At 42.4% G+C, this 21,066-nt stretch overlaps 1 protein-coding gene and 1 pseudogene across 1 annotated transcript in view; one reads left to right on the top strand and one right to left on the bottom strand.

Annotated features, from left to right (window-relative positions):
• The window catches only part of LOC141084901 (formyl peptide receptor 2-like), a 45,702-nt gene extending 25,891 nt beyond the window's left edge, over positions 1 to 19,811 (top strand). The window contains exon 2 of the mRNA XM_073569853.1: positions 18,781 to 19,811. Within this exon, the coding sequence (XP_073425954.1) occupies positions 18,781 to 19,726 (946 nt within the window). The 3' untranslated portion in view covers positions 19,727 to 19,811. The remainder of the gene's footprint in view (positions 1 to 18,780) is intronic.
• On the bottom strand, positions 4,575 to 17,056 carry LOC141085667 (polymerase delta-interacting protein 3 pseudogene; annotated as a pseudogene).
• Positions 19,812 to 21,066: the final 1,255 nt, after the last annotated feature.

The following is a 21,066-nucleotide window of genomic DNA, read 5'->3' as shown; positions in this document are numbered from 1 at the left end:
ACCTCATCTATCTGTGGGCTACAAATTGTGGCATTTGAGGCCTCCATTCAACTGTTTTTGCTGTGTGTTACTCTAGTTTTTGAAACTATTTTCCTGTAAAAAATAAAAATACAGATCACATATTTTACAGTGTGGTATCTCCGTTACACACCTCATCTATTTGTGGGCTACAAATTGTGGCATTTCAGGCCTAGATTGAACTGTTCTTTCTGTGTGCTACCCTAGATTGTGACACTATTTTGCTGTAAAAATATAAAAATGCAGGCCATATATTTTACAGTGTGGTATCTCCATCACACGACTCAGCTATCTGTAGGCTAAAAATAGTGGCATTTCAGGCGTACATTGAGCTATTTTTGCTCTGTGTTAGTCTAGTTAGTGACACTGTTTTGCTATAAAAAAACAGGCCACATATTTTATAGCGTGGTATCTCTGTCACACGTCTCATCTATCTGTGGGCTACAAATTGTGGCATTTGAGGCCTTCATTAAATTGATTTTGCTGTGTGCTACTGTGGTATCCCACAATGTGGCCATTTCTATGGGATACTGTGTATATATATATATATATATATATATTGTGTTTTCATATAAATGGGCTGTGCATTTTAAATACATTGTGAGACCTGCTGAAATGCAGCACAAAAAGACTTATTCTTCTACTCCCTGGCTTGATCAGTTGACCCAGCTCTGTTTTAATATGCAGAAGGTTCTGGAAAAATGCCTCATTGCAGTCAGCCAATGACTGCAACTCTACAGTAATGTAGAAGGGGGAGTAGCCAAGTCCTGGGAGAGTTTTAAATTTGAAGTAGCAGTTGGTGGTCAGACATCTTGAGAAGAGGAAGCCATTTTGTAGGTGAACATTTTTAGCCCTATCTGTGGGCTAAAAATTGTGTCATTTGAGGGCTCCACCAAGATGGTGAGCGGCGATGGTGCCATAATTAGCGTCACCAGCCCACTTCTCTGTGTTCTGAAATGCTCTCTGCTCACAATCAATCAAAGAGTATGCATTGCAGGTGGAGATTGATGAGACGGAGCAAGGAACCATACAGTGTGATTACACACAACCCAGCCTTATCTCATCCCAATGTGGACTGGGTGATAATAAGGAAGAGGAGAAGGAGGAAGAACAGGAGCTACTTTCATTCACTCTAGACGGTACTACAAGCACAACTGTCATACCGTCTGGGGGAAGGAGGAGGAGGAGAGCATGGTCAGAGTCCTACTGCTGAGGACACAGAAGTCTTGCCTGTTAACAGTCTGGCACACATTGCTGAGTTTAGGTTATGCTGCCTTTCCAGTGACCCTCTTATTCTCCAAATTTTGGGTGACAGTCATTACTGGTTGGTGACACTTGTAGACTCACGCTACAAGGAGATCTTTCAATCTCTTCTTCCAGAGGAAGACAGATGTACTAAAATGGTGCAGTACCAGAAGGCCCTTGTTGCGGAATTATTAAAAAATTCCCATCTGAAAACGCTGGCTGCAGAAGTCACCAAGGAGTACAGGTGAGAGAGACACAACTAAAACCCAACAGAAACATGGGAACATGGGCAAATTTCAGGGAGACTTTTCTCAGACCCTCCCATTGCAGTGGCCCTGAGGTGCAGAGTACTCTCACAAAGAGTGTAAAGTTTGGGAAGATGTTGAGGGAGTGCGTTTCTGACCGTACCAACGTCCTCCAAGATTCCTCTGTGCCTTTTAATTATTGGGTCTTAAAGCAGGATGCATGGCATCAACTGGTTCTCTACGCCTTGGAGGTCTTGGTCTAGCCTGCCACTATCATTTTGTCATAGCGTGGTTTTAGTGCCACTGGTAGAATTATAACTGATAAGCGCATCCACCTGTCAACTGAAAATACTTATAGGCTGACTCTTATAAAAAATTAACAAGATAACTCAAATTAACCTGATTTTGAAGCAATACCACAAAAAACACGTGAAGAAGAAAAAAAAAAAAAAAAAAAAATTTTTTATATAACAATAAATAATAAAATGGTTATAATTCCATTAATATACCTTTTTCAACGTGTATAAGTGTGTGCCACTGGAAGAATGGTAGACCATTCGAGAAAAGATATGTAAACCGAATCAAAAGAAAGACCCGAATTTTTGGTCAAAAAATGTAAAAATTAAATAAAATATATAAATAATAAAAAAGTCATAAAACAGATATAAGATTAAAATACCTTTATTGAGTAATAGTAATACAAATATATATAAAAAAGATGTGTGCTCAAAAGAATTTTATATACACCTATATAGGTTAATAAAGCACAGCGTTCCCCATTAATAAACAACTATATTTTATCCCTCTATACATTGGCTCCTTAAAGGAGTGACATAGAATATACGGAGCCCATATAGGCTCAAACAAGTGTCTGTGCATAGAACCATGTGGTGATGCAAAATAATCAACAAAGAGAGGAACCAATGTGATGGTATAAAGTGCAAAAAATGCAAAATCCAAAAATAAAAAGGTGAGTGTGGGGGAAAGGAGGATTCATTCCGAAACGTACGTCGGGCCTGTGTAGCTCATCCAGCAGCGTTCCTCTAAGGTATATACCCTCTATTCTTCCCTCCTTTCCCCCACACTCACCTTTTTATTTTTGGATTTTGCATTTTTTGCACTTTATACCATCACATTGGTTCCTCTCTTTGTTGATTATTTTGCATCACCACATGGTTCTATGCACAGACACTTGTTTGAGCCTATATGGGCTCCGTATATTCTATGTCACTCCTTTAAGGAGCCAATGTATAGAGGGATAAAATATAGTTGTTTATTAATGGGGAACGCTGTGCTTTATTAACCTATATAGGTGTATATAAAATTCTTTTGAGCACACATCTTTTTTATATATATTTGTATTACTATTACTCAATAAAGGTATTTTAATCTTATATCTGTTTTATGACTTTTTTATTATTTATATATTTTATTTAATTTTTACATTTTTTGACCAAAAATTCGGGTCTTTCTTTTGATTCGGTTTACATAAAAATTAACAAGGGCTGAATTGGGCCAGACTTCTCTATTACACCACCGCATGATAGCAGCGAAACATAACCTCAAATCCAGTGTCATTTTTTTGGAAGGTACAGTATATTCCCATGCACCTTTTCACACCCACACATGGCTATACGCTTCCTGATTTTGGCTATTTGCAGTTAGGGTCCTCCTCCTCATCCTCATCATCCACCACCACTAGATCACCAGGGTGAATGCATTCCGTGATGCAACAGCCATGCTATTTTTTTCAAAGGTGTTTATGATGCCCATAAAAAAAATTGTTGACACAGTAGGTTGATGCGTACCATCCAGGGTGAAATGTTTCTCAGCCCATACACTTAGTGTATGGGCATTACAAGTATAGGAGACTCGCTCCTTTAAATTGGGAAAGGAATTTATAGGAGGTCATCCTCCATGTCTCTTCAGACACCACCAGTAAATCACCAGGGTGAACGTGTTCCTTGATGCAATAGCCATGTTATTTTTTTCATAGGGGTGTTTTTAGTGTCAGCAGCAGAGTTCACCTATTGTTTCTTGTACCCCCCTCCCAGTGAGGAGTCCAAATAAATATCAATTTTAAAAAACAATTATATGGTTGTACAGGAAGAGCAAATAGATAGTCGTGGTATGGCACTGCGCCCTGCCTACACTAGAGATTTATTTTTACTACCAGCATTAAAGACAAATTTCTAAATGCAGAAGTTGATAGAAAACCACAATCTGTGTTCTCCCAGCCTTCCTCTGTACACATCTCAGTATTTAGATCACTATTAGCGTGATCTACTTCCCTTCACCATTTCTCTGCATTCAGATCACAGATATCACAACATGCTTCAGCCACAGGGCAATAAATATTGCTTACGATTGTAGAGTTCTGGATAAAATTTTCACAGTGTGAAACATTAGTTAGGCATAAAAAATGAATTGTCTAAAACACAGTCGGTGGACACTTAGTAATCCCCCCCCCCCCCCATTTACTGGAATATGAAGGTCTTCATATCTATTTGCAGGAATCCAGAAACTACAAAACAACAAAGTTTATCTTTTAAGCAGAAACAGATTATTGAACAAGTTTAAACAAGTTATTCAACATTTAACCTCCCTTGACAACAGTTAAACCATAATTGTGCTGGACCAGAATACTAGAGCAAGGGTAAAATGGAAATTCTTGAGGCAATAATCCAACTGTCCCACAAGAAAGGTGAACTGTACTACAATGCTGCAAACAGGATTAATTGTCCAATGTCTGATTCCAGACTCCTTCAAACATCAACTACCTGCGCTAAACAAAACACAAGAAGCAAAATTAATGTTTTTCTTTAAGGAGTCTCTTGGCCCGTATGTGACTTGGGAATATCTCTTATTACAGTCTCCAAATTGTGTTGGTCTCATCATAGCTTAATCTTAAATGCTGTAGACTGTGAGCTCTTGCGGGCAGGGTCCTCTCTCCTTCTGAACTTGTGTGTCTTGTATTGCTCATGTTTATTGTACATGTCTATATTTGCCCCTTTTCACATGTAAAGCGCCATGGGATAAACAGCGTTATAAAAATGAATAATAATATTAGTAAAATACAGTTGGTTGGATGACTGCTGATGACCCTGTGGATTTAAAGAATGCTTTTAAGATAGTATCAGGATCAACTTCAGCTGGAGGTGCTATGGCACACAGAATGTGTGTGTTCTCATCTTAATTGTCTGCTTCCAAATTGAATGTGAGGTTTTACAGCCGGAGAAATCAGGACACAAATGCAAGCAATTGTCTCTCAAATGATTTCTGATTTATTTCCAGAAGTGTACAACCTTTTATAGCAAAAATCGAGCTGCCTTAGTATAAAACATCATTTTTTTTTCCAAATTAATGATTATCACAATTTACTATTGATATCACAAATTACTATTGATCTCACATGTTCCATATTATTATCTTTGCTACTATATAATCATTACGCAAATGATTATTGCTTCTAGCCTAACCTAGTTTTGATGAAACTAGGTGGATTATACAACTTTCTAAAGTCCTTGTTAACATCAGTAAATCTCAAGGTACAGAAATGAGTCTTAGAGAATCAGAAATATCTTAAAGCAACATAATTCTAGTATCCAACAAAGCGTTCACATAAACTTCTAGGTTTCATTCTTATATATATATTCATATGTAGAGATGAGCGACTTTGCCTTTTTTCGGGTCGAGTCGGGTTTCATGAAACCTGACTTTCTCAAAAGTCTGGTCCAACGATTATTGTGAAAAGCCGAAGGCCGACTGAAACACGAAACCCAATGCAAGTCAATGGGGAAGAATAGTCGACAGTGAGTGGAGGACAGGAAACACACCTACAGTGCCCATTTTAATGCCAAAAACATCAATTCTTATTACTTAAGCTTGTCAACCTTAATTTACTTTATAATAATAGTTAGGCATTGAAAACTGGGGGTTATTTGGCTAAAGTTGTGGGGGGGGGGTAGGGCTGGCTCCTGATTTTCGTGGGCCCAGGGCCAAAGAGTGTCAATGGGCTTCTTTAACCCCTTCCTGACATCCGACGTACTATCCCGTCCACGGTCATACGGGCCCAGGTACCGTGGACGGGATAGTACGTCGGATGTCAGGAAGGGGTTAAAGAAGCCCATTGACACTCTTTGGCCCTGGGCCCACGAAAATCAGGAGCCAGCCCTACCCCCCCCCCACAACTTTAGCCAAATAATCCCCAGTTTTCAATGCCTAACTATTTGGCTAAAGTTGTGTGGGGGGGGTAGGGCTGGCTCCTGATTTTCGTGGGCCCAGGGCCAAAGAGTGTCAATGGGCTTCTTTAACCCCTTCCTGACATCCGACGTACTATCCCGTCCACGGTACCTGGGCCCGTATGACCGTGGACAGGATAGTACGTCTACCGCGATCAGCGGCGCCCACGTGGTGAGCGCCGCTGATCGCGGCCGGGTGTCAGCTGATTATCACAGCTGACACCCGGCACTGTGTCAGGGGCGGTCACGGACCGCCCCCGACACGTTAACCCCTTGCACACCGTGATCAAACATGATCGCGGTGTACCGGGAGTTAAAGGGAAGCATCGGCAGGGAGGGGGCTCCCTCCGTGCTTCCCTGAGCCCCCCACGGCAGCGCAATGTGCAGCGCTGCTGCGGGGGGCTCCTATCCTCCAGGCCCCCAGATCCAAGATGGCAACGGGGACCTTCGGGGACCTGAGGAAGCTGGCTTCCTCAGTGCCTGCAAAGCACAGGCAAGAGGAAGTCTTCTTCAATGCCTGTGACAGATTGCTGATCTGTGATGTGACAGATCAGCGATCTGTCACAGGACAGTGATGTCCCACCTGGGACTATGTAATAAAGTAAAAAAAAAATAAAAAAAAATGTAAAAATAAATTTAAAAAAATCGCCAAATAAATTAGGAAAAAAAAAAAAATATTCCCTCAATAAATCCATTTTTTGGAAATAATAAAAAAAAAAACAATAAAAGTACACATATTAGGTATCGCCGCGTCCATAATGACCCGCCCTATAAAACTGTCCCATTAGTTAACCCTTTTAGCTAACCCCTTAAAAAATAAAAATAAAAAACGAAGCAAAAAATAATGATTTAATATCATACCGCCAAACAAAAAGTGTAATAACACGCGATCAAAAAGACGCATATAAATATCCATGGTACCGCTGAAAACGTCATCTTATCCCGCAAAAAACGAGCCACTACACAGCATCATCAGCGAAAAAATAAAAGTTATAGCTCGCAGAATAAAGCGATGCAAAAATAATTATTTTTTATATAAAATAGTTTTCATTGCATAAAACCGACAAAAACATAAAAAAACGACCTAAATGAGGTATCGCTGTAACCGTACTGACCCGAAGAATAAAACCGCTTTATCAATTTTACCGCACGCGGAACGGTGTAAACGCACCCCCCAAAAGAAATTCATGAAACGCTGGTTTTTGTTCTTTCTGCGTCCCAAAAATAGGAATAAAAAGCGATCAAAAAATGTCACGTGCCCGAAAATGGTGCCAATAAAAACGTCAACTCGTCCCGCAAAAAATAAGACCTCACATGACTCAGTGGGTCAAAATACGGAAAAATTATAGCTCTCAAAATGTGGTGATGCAAAAACTATTTTACAATAAAAAGCGTCTTTTAGCGTGTGACAGCCGCCAAACATAAAAACCGCCATAAATAGTAAGTCAAACCCCCCGTTATCACCCCCTTAGTTAGGGAAAAATAATAAAACTAAATAAAAGTATTTATCTCCATTTTCCCGTTAGGGTAAGGCTGTGTGCACACGCTGCAGATTAGGTGCAGATTCATCCGCGCGGATTTTGTAAAATCCGCAGGTCAAAAGACCTGCGGTTTTACCTGCGGATTGCTCTGCGGTTTTGTCCTGCGGTTTTTCATCTCCTCAATAGAGGAGATGGCAAACCGCAGGAGAATCCGCAGAAAGAATTGACATGTCAATTCTTTCTGCGGATTGAAAACCGCAGATAATCCGCGCGGAAAATTCCGCACCGTCTGCACTGCGGTTTTTGATTCCCATAGGGAATCATGGTACTGTACACCGTAGCAGAAACTGCTGCGGGTCCGCAGCAGCCAAAACTGCTGCAGAACCGCAGCAAAATCCGCAGCGTGTGCACACAGCCTTAGGGTTAGGGTTAGGGCTAGGGTTAGGGCTAGGGTTAGGGCTCAGATTAGGGTTAGGGGTGTGTTGGGGTTAGGGTTGGAGATATAATTGGGGGTTTCCACTGATTGGGCACATCAGGGGCTCTCCAAATGCAACATGGCGTCTGATCTCAATTCCAGCCAATTCTGAGTTGAAAAAGTCAAATGGTGCTCCTTCCCTTCCAAGCTCTGCCATGCGCCCAAACAGTGTTTTACCCCCACATGTAGGGTATCAGCCTACTCAGGACAAATTGCAAAACAATTTTTGGGGTCCAATTTCTCCTGTTACCTTAGGAAAATAAAAAATTGGGGGCAAAAATATCATTTTTGTGGAAAAAAATGATTTTTTTATTTTCACGTCCGAGTGTTATAAACTTCTGTGAAGCACTTGGGGGTTCAAAGTGCTCACCACACATCTAAATAAGTTCCGTGGGGGGTCTAGTGTCCAAAATGGGGTCACTTGTGGGGAGTTTCAATAGTTTAGGTACATCAGGGGCTCTCCAAACGCACATGACACCCGCAGACCATTTCATCAAAGTCTGCATTCCAAAACGTCACTGCTTCCCTTCCGAGCCCCGACGTGTGTCCATACAGTAGTTTTCTCCCACATATGGGGTGTCAGCGTACTCAGGCCAAATTGGACAACAACTTTTGGGGGTCCAATTTAACCTGTTACCCTTGGGAAAATGAAAAAATTGGGGACTAATTGATCATGCTTCTGGAAAAAATACGATTTTTTTTATTTTCATGCCCTGGCATTATAAACTTCAGTGAAGCCCTTGGGGGTTCAAAGTGCTCAACTCACATCTAGATAAGTTCCTTAGTGGGTCTAGTTTTCAAAATGGGGTCATTTGTGGGGGGTTTCCACTGTTTAGGTACATTAGGGGCTCTCCAAAGGCAACATGACACCCGCAGACCATTCCATCAAAGTCTGCATTCCAAAACGTCACTACTTCCCTTCCGAGCCCCGACGTGTGCCCATACAGTAGTTTTCTCCCACATATGGGGTATCGGCATACTCAGGACAAATTGGACAACAACTTTTGGCGTCCAATTTCTCCTGGTACCCTTGGGAAAATAAAAAAATGGTGACTAAAAGATCATGTTTGTGGAAAAAATACGAATTATTTACTTTCACGCCCGGGCATTATAAACTTCTGTGAAGCACTGGGTGGGTCAAAGTGCTCACCACACATCTAGATAAGTTCCTTAGGGGGTCTAGTTTCCAAAATGGTGTCATTTGTGGGGGATTTCCACTGTTTTGGTACATCAGGGGTTTTCCAAACGCGACATGGTGTCCAATCTCAATTCCAGCCAAAAACGTAAAATGGCGCTGCTTCCCTTCCGAGCTCTGCCATGCGCCCAAATAGTGGTTTACCCCCACATGTGGGGTATCAGCGTACTCGGGACAAATTGCACAATAACTTTTAGGGTCCTGTTACCCTTGGAAAAATAAGAATTGAGGGTGAAAAGATCATTTTTGTGGAAAAAATATGATTTTTTAATTGTACCGCTGTACGTTATAAACTTCTGTAAAGCCCTTGTGGGTTCAAAGTTCTCACCACATATCTAGATAAGTTCCTTGGGGGGTCTAGTTTCCAAAATGGGGTCACTTGTAGGGGGTTTCCACTGTTTAGGTACATCAGGGACTCTCCAAACGTGACATGGCGTCCGATCTGAATTCCAGCCAATTTTGCATTGAAAAAGTCAAACGGCGCTCCTTCCATTCTGAGCTCTGCCATGCGCCGAAACAGTCATTCCCCCCCACAAATCAGGTATCAGCGTACTCAGGACAAATTGCACAATAACTTTTGCAGTCCAATTTCTCCTGTTACCCTTGGTAAAATAAAAAAAATTGAACCTGAATTATTTTTTTTGTGAAAAAAAGTTAGATGTTCATTTCTTTTTAAATATTCAAAAAAATTCCTGTGACGCACCTAATGGGTTAATAAACTTCTTGAATGTGGTTTTGAGCACCTTAAGGGGTTCAGTTTTTAGAATGGTGTCACTTTTGGGTATTTTCTATCATATAGATCCCTCAAAGTGGCTTCAAATGTGATGTGGTCCTAAAAATAAAATGGTGTTGTAAAAATGAGAAATCGCTGGTGTCAACTTTTAACCCTTATAACTTCCTAACAAAAAAAAATTTTGGTTCCAAAATTGTGCTGATGTAAAGTAAACATGTGGGAAATGTTACTTATCAAGTTTTTTGTGTGCCGTATCTCTGTGATTTAAGGGCATAAAAATTCAAAGTTGGAAAATTGCGAAATTTTCAAAATTTTTGCCAAATTTCCATTTTTTTCACAAATAAACGCAAGTTATTTGAATGAAATTTTACCACTAACATGAAGTACAATATGTCACGAGAAAACTATGTCAGAATCACCGGGATCAATGGAAGCGTTCCAGAGTTATGACCTCATAAAGGTACAGTGGTCAGAATTGTAAAAATTGGCCCGGTCATGAACGTGCAAACCACCCTTGGGGGTGAAGGGGTTAACACATGCCACAATTCATGATCTTCTGATCGGCAGAGAAATAGCGGTATAGTACAATGAAAAATTCTTCACTTCTTACATCTCATGACTGATATCCATTTTAAATTCTCCAATAGCTTCAAAAACGGACAGTATATTACTCCATAAAGTATTATGGCTACCGCATAGTGCGCTATACAGAGTAATGAGGCCCATATATTTCTCCATACAGAATCATTGGTCCCATATAATGTTTGAAACAGTATATGATTTGCTCCACATAATGCTACAGTATATGTTGTCCCCATGGATGAAGCTCCACTGTGTTAAGGGCCCAAATAATTCTCCACATATAATGGGCCCCAGTTCTAATGCTCCAGTGTATAATGGGCCCTGTAAATGCTACTCCAGTGTCTGATGTCCACCTTTGGAATGCTCCAGTGTATGGTGGGCCTCATATATCGTTCTCCAGAGTATAGTGCTCCCCAAAAATAGCTGTCCCAACATTGAAAACAATTAGATAAGTCTCCTCGCTAGGGAATCCCTGTACTAGTCTGGACGCCTCGTCGTCCCCATCTTCCATCTCACTGCACTTGGACTGTTTAGGCAGAGGGCGTACAGACGTGATGTCATCGCGCTCTCTGACCAGAATATCACGGTCAGGAAACGCGGAAGATGACACGGTGGTGGAGCAGGGAGAGGTAAGTATTTCAACTTTGCAAGTGCTGTGATCCTGAGCAAGCAGGGGGTCCCACTCATTGGCATCAGCACTGGCACAGGGCCCGTCATAGTACGCCGTTGTGTCTGACGGCGGGTGTGCACCCCCACCGTCAGAGACACATGATTCTACTATGAGGGACCTTGTGCCAGTGCCGTTGCCACACAGTGTGCCCACCCACCCGTCCAGGGCAACGGCACTCGCAAGGGTGCGTGCGTCAGGTGGTGACCCCGGCCTTGTGGGGGGAGGCAGCCCAGTTAGGGAGGTGGAAAAATTGGCATATGTTGATGTTGGACATTCAGCAGCTGCAAATGGAGTAATTGGAGAAGTCCGTGGAAGAGTAGGAGAAAAGCAAACCATTTTTCTGGCAACCTACGTGTCAGCAGGGGAGGGTGAGACAAAATCCTTTGAAACCCATGCATGGTTCATTTTAATGAAGGTTAGATCCTCAACATTTTGGGTCGACAGACGGGTCCTTTTTTCTGTCAGGATTGATCCAGCAGCACTGAAGACTCGTTCAGGTAACACACTAGCAGCAGGGCAAGCGTGCTCCTGTAAGGCATATTGTGCCAATTCAGGCCAGGTGTCAAGTTTACTGGCCCAATAGTCAAAGGGGAAAGACAGGTGAGGGAGAACATCGATATAGGAGGAGAAGTAGCTTGTTACCATAGTTGACAACTGCTGTCTCCTGTCACTTTCGATCGATGCAGTATTACCAGTCGTGTGAGTGGTACTTGAAAAATCAGTCCACAACATGGTCATGAAACCCCTGTGTCCAACGCCACTTCGGCTGTGTGCACCACGAACACCTCTTCCATGTTGCCCCCTAAGGCTTGTTGGAAAAACATCACCACCGCTGTATGCTGGGAATGCCTCAAACAAACGGTTTACCAGAGTTGCTTGTTTGTTAGCCAGTACTAGCTCTAGGTTCAACTGTGGCATGATGTTTTGGAATTTGCCTTTATAGCGTGGATCCAGGATGCTGGCCAACCAGTAGACGTCATCGTTCATCATTTTGGCAAGGCGGGGGTCCCTTTTTAGGATCTGCAAGGCATAATCAGACATGTGGGCCAATGTTTCAGGTGTCAATGATGCACTGCGAGTGCTGGGTGGAGGAGCACTTTCTGGCAAATCCACATCCCTCCAGTCACGCACAAATCCTGTACCTGACCTTGGAATGCCAACATTTTTTCTTGCCCCCTGAGAAGCATCTTCCTTCCCAAAATAATCATCCCCATCATCCTCCTCCTCCTCCTCTTCTTCCTCCACCTCGTCTGCGAGACTTCCCTGACCAGAAAATGGCTGACTGTCATTAAGGCTTCCCTCATCCTCTTCCTCCTTGGCTGCAGACACCTGCTCATTAATGTGCATCAAAGTATGCATGAGCAGACGCAAAGTGGGATGCTCATGCTTATGATGGCGTCGTCTGTGCTTACCAGGCCGTGTGCATTCCTCAGAACACTGAAGGACTTTACAGAGGTCTTTCAGCTTCGACCACTGCACAAAAGACAACTCCATGTCTGCCTGCAAACAGCCTGCCTGTGTATCCTCCCACAAATGAATTACAGCCTGCCTCTGTTCGCACAGCCTCTGAACCATGTGCAGGGTGGAGTTCCACCTTGTTGCAACGTCGATAATTAGACGGTGCTTGGGAAGGTGGAGCAATCGCTGCAGCTTCTGCATACGACTGAAGTGTACGGGCGACCGGCGGATGTGCGAGCACAGTCTTCGCACCTTATGGAGCAGGGTTATTAATACCAGATAATTCTTGAGGAAGCACTGCACCACCAGGTTCAAGGTGTGAGCCAGGCAAGGTATGTGTCTGAGTTTTGAAAGGGCTATGGCTGCCACAAAATTCTGGCCATTATCACTAACTACCTTGCCTGCCTCAGCCATGACTCAGTTTGTCGCTGCAAGTAGTCGGCCAGTACCTCCGCGGTGTGTCTGTTGTCGCCCAAACACATCATCTTCAACACAGCCTGCTGACGCTTACCACTAGCTGTTCGATAGTGGGACACCTCGTGTGCAACACTGGCAGCTGCAGATGGAGTGCTCGTGCGACTGCGCTCTGTGGACGAGCTTTCGCTTCTGGAGTAGGAGGAGGGTCGAACGCCTACAGCCAACTGTTGACTATACTGTGGGCTAGGCAGCACTGTCCCACCGCCGCTGTCCCCTGTGGACCCTGCATCCACCACATTAACCCAGTGCGCAGTGATGGACACGTAACGGCCCTGGCCATGCCTACTGGACCATGCATCTGTTGTGAGGTGCACCTTTCCACTCACTGATTGCTTGAGTGCATGGACAATGCGGTCTTTCACATGCACGTGGAGGGCTGGGATGGCTTTTTGCGAAAAGAAGTGCCAACTGGGTAGGTCATAGCTTGGTACTGCGTAGGCCATGAGCTCGTGGAAAGCTTTGCTTTCAAACAACCAATAGGGCATCATCTCTAATGAGATTAGTTTGGCAATGAGGGCGTTCAAAGCCAGTGTACGCGGATGAGAGGATGAGTACTTTCTTGTCCTACTCATAATTTCTGGTAGGGTGAGCTGGACTGGAGAGCTGCATATGGTGGAACTAGCGGTGGACATGGCGGACTGAGAGAGGGTTGGTGATGGTGATGGTGTTGGTGGTGTTGCTGATGGCCTAGATTCAGTCTTTCGTAGCAATACCATTGTGATTCCATGACTGCTTTGCCCTCGACATTTGCTGCTGGTGGTGTGCTGACCAGTGGGCTTACAGTGTAGGAAGCGATGTACCATTGCTGACTACCTTCATTCGGAGCAGGTGCACATGTGGTACGTGAGGTTTGGTAGTACATCCACGCAAGTGCATGGTGGTTAAATGTCTAAGCATGCAACTGGTATTAAAATTTCTCAGATTTTTCCCTCGGCTAAAGGTCTTTGCGCACTTCTTACAGATAAGTTTTGCCTGATCATTAGGATTTTGTTCAAAAAAGTGCCACACTGCACTCTTCCTACTATGGAATACATTTTGAGACCTTGCACGCTGTGCTAATTTGACTGTCTGGCCAAGCTGTCCTGCAACTCTTTTGGTTTATATAACACGTTTTTGGACTGCTACGGTCCTGCCAGATAACAGCTGTTGCGATTTCGTTGCCTGCTGCGGATCCTCCTCCTCTTCTGAGCTATTGGCAGCGGCACCCTCTTCCCCCAATGGATGCCAATCTGGGTCAACAACTGGGTCATCCATCACCTCCTCTTCAATGTCATGTGCACCTTCCTCTGTGTCACTGTGTAAGGTGGTATAGTATGCGGGAAGGGGCACCTGAGTTTCATCAGGGTCTGATTCTGCCTCAGTGCACTGCGAGGACAATGTAGTGCTCTGAGTGACTGTACCAGCAGAAAAATCTAGCAGTGGCTGTGCATCAGTGCACTCCATGTCAGATTCAACTTGGACTGGGGAATTCACGATTTGACTTGCTAACCCAGGCATGGTATGTGAAAAGAGCTCCATGGAGTAATCGGTAGTGTGGCCTGCCACATCTTTCACTTTTGGTAGGGGTGAAGGACACAAGGAAAGGTGTTGTTCCAGACAAGGAGCCTCCAATGACGACTCAGTGCTTTTATTTTTTTGAAACTTCAGAAGAGGAGGCGAGAGAGCTGGAGGCTGTGTCAGCAATGTAAGCCAAAACTTGTTCCTGAAGCTCCGGCTTTAAAAGTGGTTTAACTACTTCCAGAAAAGAGAGCCTTCGAGGCCTTGTGGAGCCAGACAATGACGCAGGCTCAACACCTCCTGCCTTAGGTGCTATTGTGCTTTTGCCACTACCAACAGATGCAACACCACCACCACCATCGGGACCAGCTGGCAACCCCCGCCCACTTCCATGGCGTCTTCCACCATACTTGCTCATTTTTGTGAAAATGTACCCAAAATACCATCAGCTATATGGTACTGTAAAACAAGGTAGAAGGTGTATCTACTATTGGTGAGAATTTGAATCTCATTATAGATTTGAGATGCTGAACTATTGTCTCAGGCCCAGTAGAGATTACACCTCAATGTAACAGGCTGAAATTGGATGGTGATTGACAAGGTGGAGGGTGTCTATAGGATTGGTGAGATTTTGAATCTCACTATAGATTTGAGGACGCAGAACTATTGTCTCTGGCCCAGTAGAGATTACACCTCAATGTAGCAGGCTGAAATTGGATGGTGAATGACAAGTTGGAGGGTGTCTATAGGATTGGTGAGATTTTGAATCTCACTATAGATTTGAGGATGCAGAACTATTGTCTCTGGCCCAGGAGAGATTACACCTCAATGTAACAGGCTGAAATTGGATGGTGTATGACAAGGTGGAGGGTGTCTATAGGATTGGGGAGATTTTGGATCTCACTAGAGATTTGAGGACGCTGACAATGATGCTCTCAGTCCAAGTATGGATGCAGGCAGCCTAATAAGCATGACTGCTGCACAGTGCACACACAAAAGGGTGGAAAAATGAACGCTTGGTAGCTGTGCAGAAAAGAGGAATAAAAGTATTTTTGCTTTTAAAAAAGCAGTTTGCACAGCAGTGTGCAGACAGCAATGCAGCTATCAGGGAGCCTTATAAGGCAGCCTAATAACCAACAGAGCTGATGAACAAAAATAGAGCCTCCCCTGTCACTGCACACAAAGTGTTGTGTTGTAAGTGGAAATCGCTGACAGCAGAAGCAGTTTTTTGGTTCTTCTTCCCTGCCTAACGCTCTCCCTACAGAATCAGCAGCAGCTCTCCCTATGCTAAGATCGGCATAAGTAAGATGGCGGTCGGCGTTCACGCCTCTGCAATGCCACACAAAGCCAGCCAATCACTTGCATGCCCTTCTCAAAGATGGTGGTGACCGATGCCTATTTGATCGCATTGCCCACAGTGTGCGTCCTCCATCATTGGCTGAAAAAGGGAGCTGGAAGCATCTTTTGAAACGCAACTTTGGCGCTCTGGTCGCCGACCTCGTGGCCGACCTCACCCCTTAACAAAGGATTTGAATCAACACTGGAGGAGGAAGCTCTGTTTCTTCTAGATTCACCTTCCTTATTTGATGGGGTGTCACTTAGTCTTTGAAGGATGGACTCGTCTGATGATATCATACTACCATTCAAATGAAGATTGAATTTCATTGGTTGACCATCTAGGTATCTGTTGTTGTATTTTTTGTATTCACCAACTGTATCTTCCTATTTTATAAACACAACCTCTGCAACTCCGTAACTCCACAAGCGGGTGAACTACAAGGCACCATATACAAGTAAAAGCTACATGAAATCTTACTCTGTGACTCTTGGATGCAAATTATTAATGGGCATTTTTTTGCTTTCTAAAGGACTAAAGACAGACTCTTTTGGAGTTGGCCCTACTGAAGAACTGTCCTCCTTTGTGACAAGTGTCCATGACACATTGGTTATAGCCTTTGTGTGCAATAAAGGTATTGGTTTTGTGCTGAGTAGACATGGGAGCTCTGTATGCATCATTCTGTACCACTTTAGCAAGAGGTAACGTTTGCCCAAGAGAAAATGAATTTCCAGAAATTCCCGGCCTTTTTTCCTCAGTGTTGGCAGCTGTGATTTTCATCTTCTTGGTGGAGATGTGGGAAAATTCCAAGTCATCATCAATACCATCATCATCCATATCTTGTAAAGAGGAAATCTGTGGTTTCCCTGGTTCGTGGTTAACAATGTTTATTCGCATTCCTTTAACATTGTTCATTACACCTGAAGAAATAGTTTTCGGCTGTGAAATTTTGATGGTCTGGGTAATATTTATGGGTGAAGATGAAGAACCTTGTGCCACTGGTGAGTTGATAGTTATGGCAGGTGCACTCCTCTTTAAACCTAGTTGTTCACGAGCATCCATTAGTTTGGTTGGTTGTCCTCCAACACTGATCTGCTGCTTTCTAGAATTCAGCATCTCCCAAGCATCTTGCACTTTACCCTTTATACAGAAACGTGTGTCTTTGGGAACCAATTTTTCACTGGCATCTTTTATGCCTAGCTTGAGATGCGCATCTGTTACAGCTATCTTCTGACAGACATCAAACGCATTTCGGTAATTGGTGGTGGGTAAGCGACTAAAAATTGTAGGCTGGATCCTGAATCTCATACCTCCCATGGGCCCCCTGTTATTAATCCTGTACATTCCCATTCCCACCATCACATGCCCCTTCTCCTGATTACTTCATCCGACACATACCCCATATTTCTGCTACAAACCTGCACCTTCCCAACAGCCAGTGTGTAGGAAACCATGTTATTGTTTTCAAGGGTGTTTATTATGCCCAATTGTTGACACAGTATGTTGATGTATGGGTATTACAAGTATAGGAGACCTGCTCCTTTAAACTTGGAAAACATTTTTCAGAGGCCATCCTCCACATTGGAGGGCGTGCAAATTTGGGGCAGGCCTTGTATTCACTTCATGGGCAAACTTTTTGTGACTGAAAAAAATCATAATAATGCGAATTTTGGTTTCATGTGGCCATCTACTACGTGGGTTCAAAGGCTTATTGGGGTGCGTGTACCTTTGGTGCAGGGCAGGCCTTGCACTCAATGCATAAGCAAACAGTATGGGAGTACCAAATGAATACTGGGAACTTTGGTTCCATGTTGTCATCCATGACATCTGTTCAAAGGGTTGCTGAGGTGTGTCCAAATTTTGGGCAGCCCTGCCACTCATTGCATACGCAATAACAGAATAAGGGACCCACTGTTTATTCATGGGAACAACAAAGCTTAGCCTGCTGATGGCTCTCTAAGAAAAGTGAGGGACGACTGCTGGCCCTATAAAAAAAAAAACTTTGTGACTTTTAGAGTCCCTCCTTTATAAATGAAACAGGATGTGTCTGATGATGTGTCACATACCACATGGCCAAATATGGTTGTAAAATGTTAAAATGACATTTCCCAATTAATGCATTTGTCTTGGTTGAAAGCAATGCTAAACTTGAAAAACACATCAAAAACGCTACTTGTGAACATAGCCCAAGTGGCGGAGGAACATTTTTGTTTTGGCTTATTTGTTTTGCCTTACATACAAATCAGTAACCTGAAAAGGATGTTCCTTAACATATTTCCCAGAAAAATGCATCTTGGTTTCATTTTTATATGTTTTGTTGTGCGCCTGTAAAAGTGGCGTAAGACAAAATTGTTCACAGCTGTGACCTGGGAGTCAGAAATGCTTCCAGTGATATATGATGCCCTATATGTTTGATTTATTTTGTTCCATATATTAACAATGAGTATATGTCTCCATAAGGATTTGGCTTGACAAAGGCTTAGATAAGCCGAAACTTTGCTTTGGAATTATCTGTATCCACAAGGGTTGTTTTCCTTTCCCTTTCACTACATATGTTTTGGGATTTTTTGCCTCTGATTCTCAATTTTGTTTAACAAACTTTCAGTTGAGTGCCGAAGCTTTTGACTAGCATGACTATGTCATGAAAAAACTATTTCAGAATCAGTGGGATCTCATGAAGCATTCCAGGGTTATTACCACATAAAGTGACACTCGTCAGAATTTTACAATTTAGCCTGGTCATGAAGATAAAAGCAGGCTTGGGTGCAAAGTGGTTGAAGTTTCTTAAAGTTTAGAATAAAGACATATATAGGTACGAGATATTATATATCCCTCTGAATTAATGTATGTATGGTCTTATGTATTGCAGATTAGTTTTATTACCCTACCCACGTTTTCCTACAATAATTTCACAAGGTTCCTATGGTTTTTCTGGGCAAATAAAGTCAAAATGACAAAAGAGTTCAGTGACCTTCTGTTCTCGAATGGAGGAATATTATGATGCAATCTCTAGCACCACAGTGTGATCCTACTTTTATATCAACCATGTACTCCCCACCAGACATTGTCAAAATATATGAAACAAATCCCTCATTTTCATAACATCTACCCTATCCTGTTTTCTCAGGTCACTTGATGATTATTACAACCAATTTAATAAAATTACTCAGAAGACGGTTATTACCTTATTCAGCATTGTTTTTGTCCTCGGGATTATCGGTAATGGATTAGTCATCTGGATTGCCGGATTCAGGATGAAGAACACAATCAGTGCCGTGTGGTTCCTGAACCTGGCCATCGCGGACTTCCTGTGCTGTGCTTCTCTGCCTCTGAGAATTGCTAACTGGGATATATTTTTCATAGATTTAGCATATTGCATTTTGAACATGTTTCTGTTTAATTTAAACATGAGTGCGAGTGTTTTTATCCTGTCGGCCATGAGTATTGACCGCTGGGTATCAGTTATGTGGCCATTTTGGGCCAAATTTCATAGAACTTGTAAACTGGTGAGAATCACTGCAGCAATCATTTGGGGTCTGAGCTTAATTGTGGCTTGTTTAGTGATTTTTATGTATGGATTTTATGTAGGTGGTATAGATGAATGGTGTTTTTATCCATTTTCAATAAATCTTTATAACCATCAGTTTTATCAGTCAATTCAGTTGATAAGATTAGTGATAATGTTTGTGTTCCCTTTTCTCACCATCTTCACCAGTTATGTCACCATTTTCTACAAACTTAGAAAAGGTAAGAGATCTCAGAGATCCTCCAGGATCATCACCGCTGTTATTTTGTGTTTCTTCATCTGCTGGTTTCCATATTATATCTGGCCATTAACAGGCAGGGATAAACTGCATGACTTTCAATATTATATAGTACACACTATTATTATCATTCTGGCTTGTCTTAACAGTTGCATCAATCCAATCATTTATGTATTTATGACACCGGATTTTCAACAAGGTTTCTTCAGATCCATTCCCTCCCGACTAGAAAAAGCCTTAGGTGACCATGCTAATGACCTGTGCAGAGAACGAGAAGATACAGGAAATACCCGCTCTACTGCTCTGTAATATATTCCTGTTATCTATTGTATGTGAGACCTCTTAACTCCTTGGAGACTTGATCATTTATTTTTTTATTTTTGCTTTCTTTCCTTTTTCCTATCATTCCGAGCCATAACATTTTAATTTTTCATCAATACAGCCTGATGAGTGATTGATTTTTGCTCTGAATTTTATTTTTGAAAGACACCCTTCATTTTACCATCTAATGTGTTGAAAAATGAATGAAAAAGTAGAGAGAAATGGTGAAAAAAAATTGCAATTCCACCATATTTCTCATTCAGTCTTTGACAAATAAAAGTGACCTCGCTCACCAAACATGATCTCCTTTGTCATTGTAATTAAATTGGCAAGTAGAGATGAGCGGATTGATCTGCGGAGGATCAAATGTGGATCCAATTTACTGAAACTCAAGTTTTCACATGAATTTGAAAATTTTGAAATGCCATTTGAGATTCACAAAAAATAGCAACTTGTATAGCCCCATTTCCCACACTGCTTAAAGGGAATCTGTCACCCTTTTTTTGCCCTGTTAAAGAAATGGTTAATCTTAGTTTCTATAGACCAGAAAAATAACTGAAAAACAACTTGTAACCCATGACACTATTTTAATTGTTATCATCTGTCTACGTGGTTAGAAAATTCTGCCAAGTGGTCAGTTCCAAAAATTCTCTCTCTTCTCAGAATAATGTCTAAAATGTCAAGGCCAAGTATTTTGGCCTGTTTAGTATTACCGGATTCAGTTCCATGAATTGTTAAATTGATATCGAGGAAGTGCCATATTCCCGTCATCCCCAATTAGACACATAATATATCATTTTGTCATATCTGTTATATAACTATTGTTTTTGCCAACCATCCACCATTTTGCAATTGTTACATAATATTACGGAAATTGTCTATATTTGTCTATTTCCTCTTTTGTGATCCTATAAAAGAAGTACCCATCTTAATAAAGGGGAGAGATTAACTTGAAAGACAAGCCTCCTGTGTCTCTCTTTTTACGTCTCCATTCCTATGATCCTAGGTAAGAGAAGCTCTAAATGAGCTTTACCCGAGGTTGGTGATTAGAGAAAAAATCCCGGCGCTGACATGCCCTATTAGCTGCCGGCATAGACATCGGGGGCTTATCTACAGCATTCTGTAATGCTGTAGATAAGCCCCCACTGTTACCTGAAAGAGAAGAAAAACACATTATATTATACTCACCGAGGTGGGCGGTCTGGTCCGATGGGTGTTGTGGTCCGGTCCGGCGCCTCCCTTCTTCATGCGATGACGTCCTCTTCTCCCATCCTGAAATGGATCCAGCGCAGGCACATTGCTCTGCCCTGTTGAGGGCAGAGCAGAAT

Source organism: Dendrobates tinctorius, unplaced genomic scaffold (assembly GCF_039654945.1).
Source record: "Dendrobates tinctorius isolate UK_male_01 unplaced genomic scaffold, ASM3965494v1 ptg000028l, whole genome shotgun sequence".
NCBI classification, from domain to species: domain Eukaryota; kingdom Metazoa; phylum Chordata; class Amphibia; order Anura; family Dendrobatidae; genus Dendrobates; species Dendrobates tinctorius.
The sequence above is the reverse complement of the archived record's forward strand: the minus strand, read 5'-3'. Positions and strand labels throughout refer to the sequence as shown.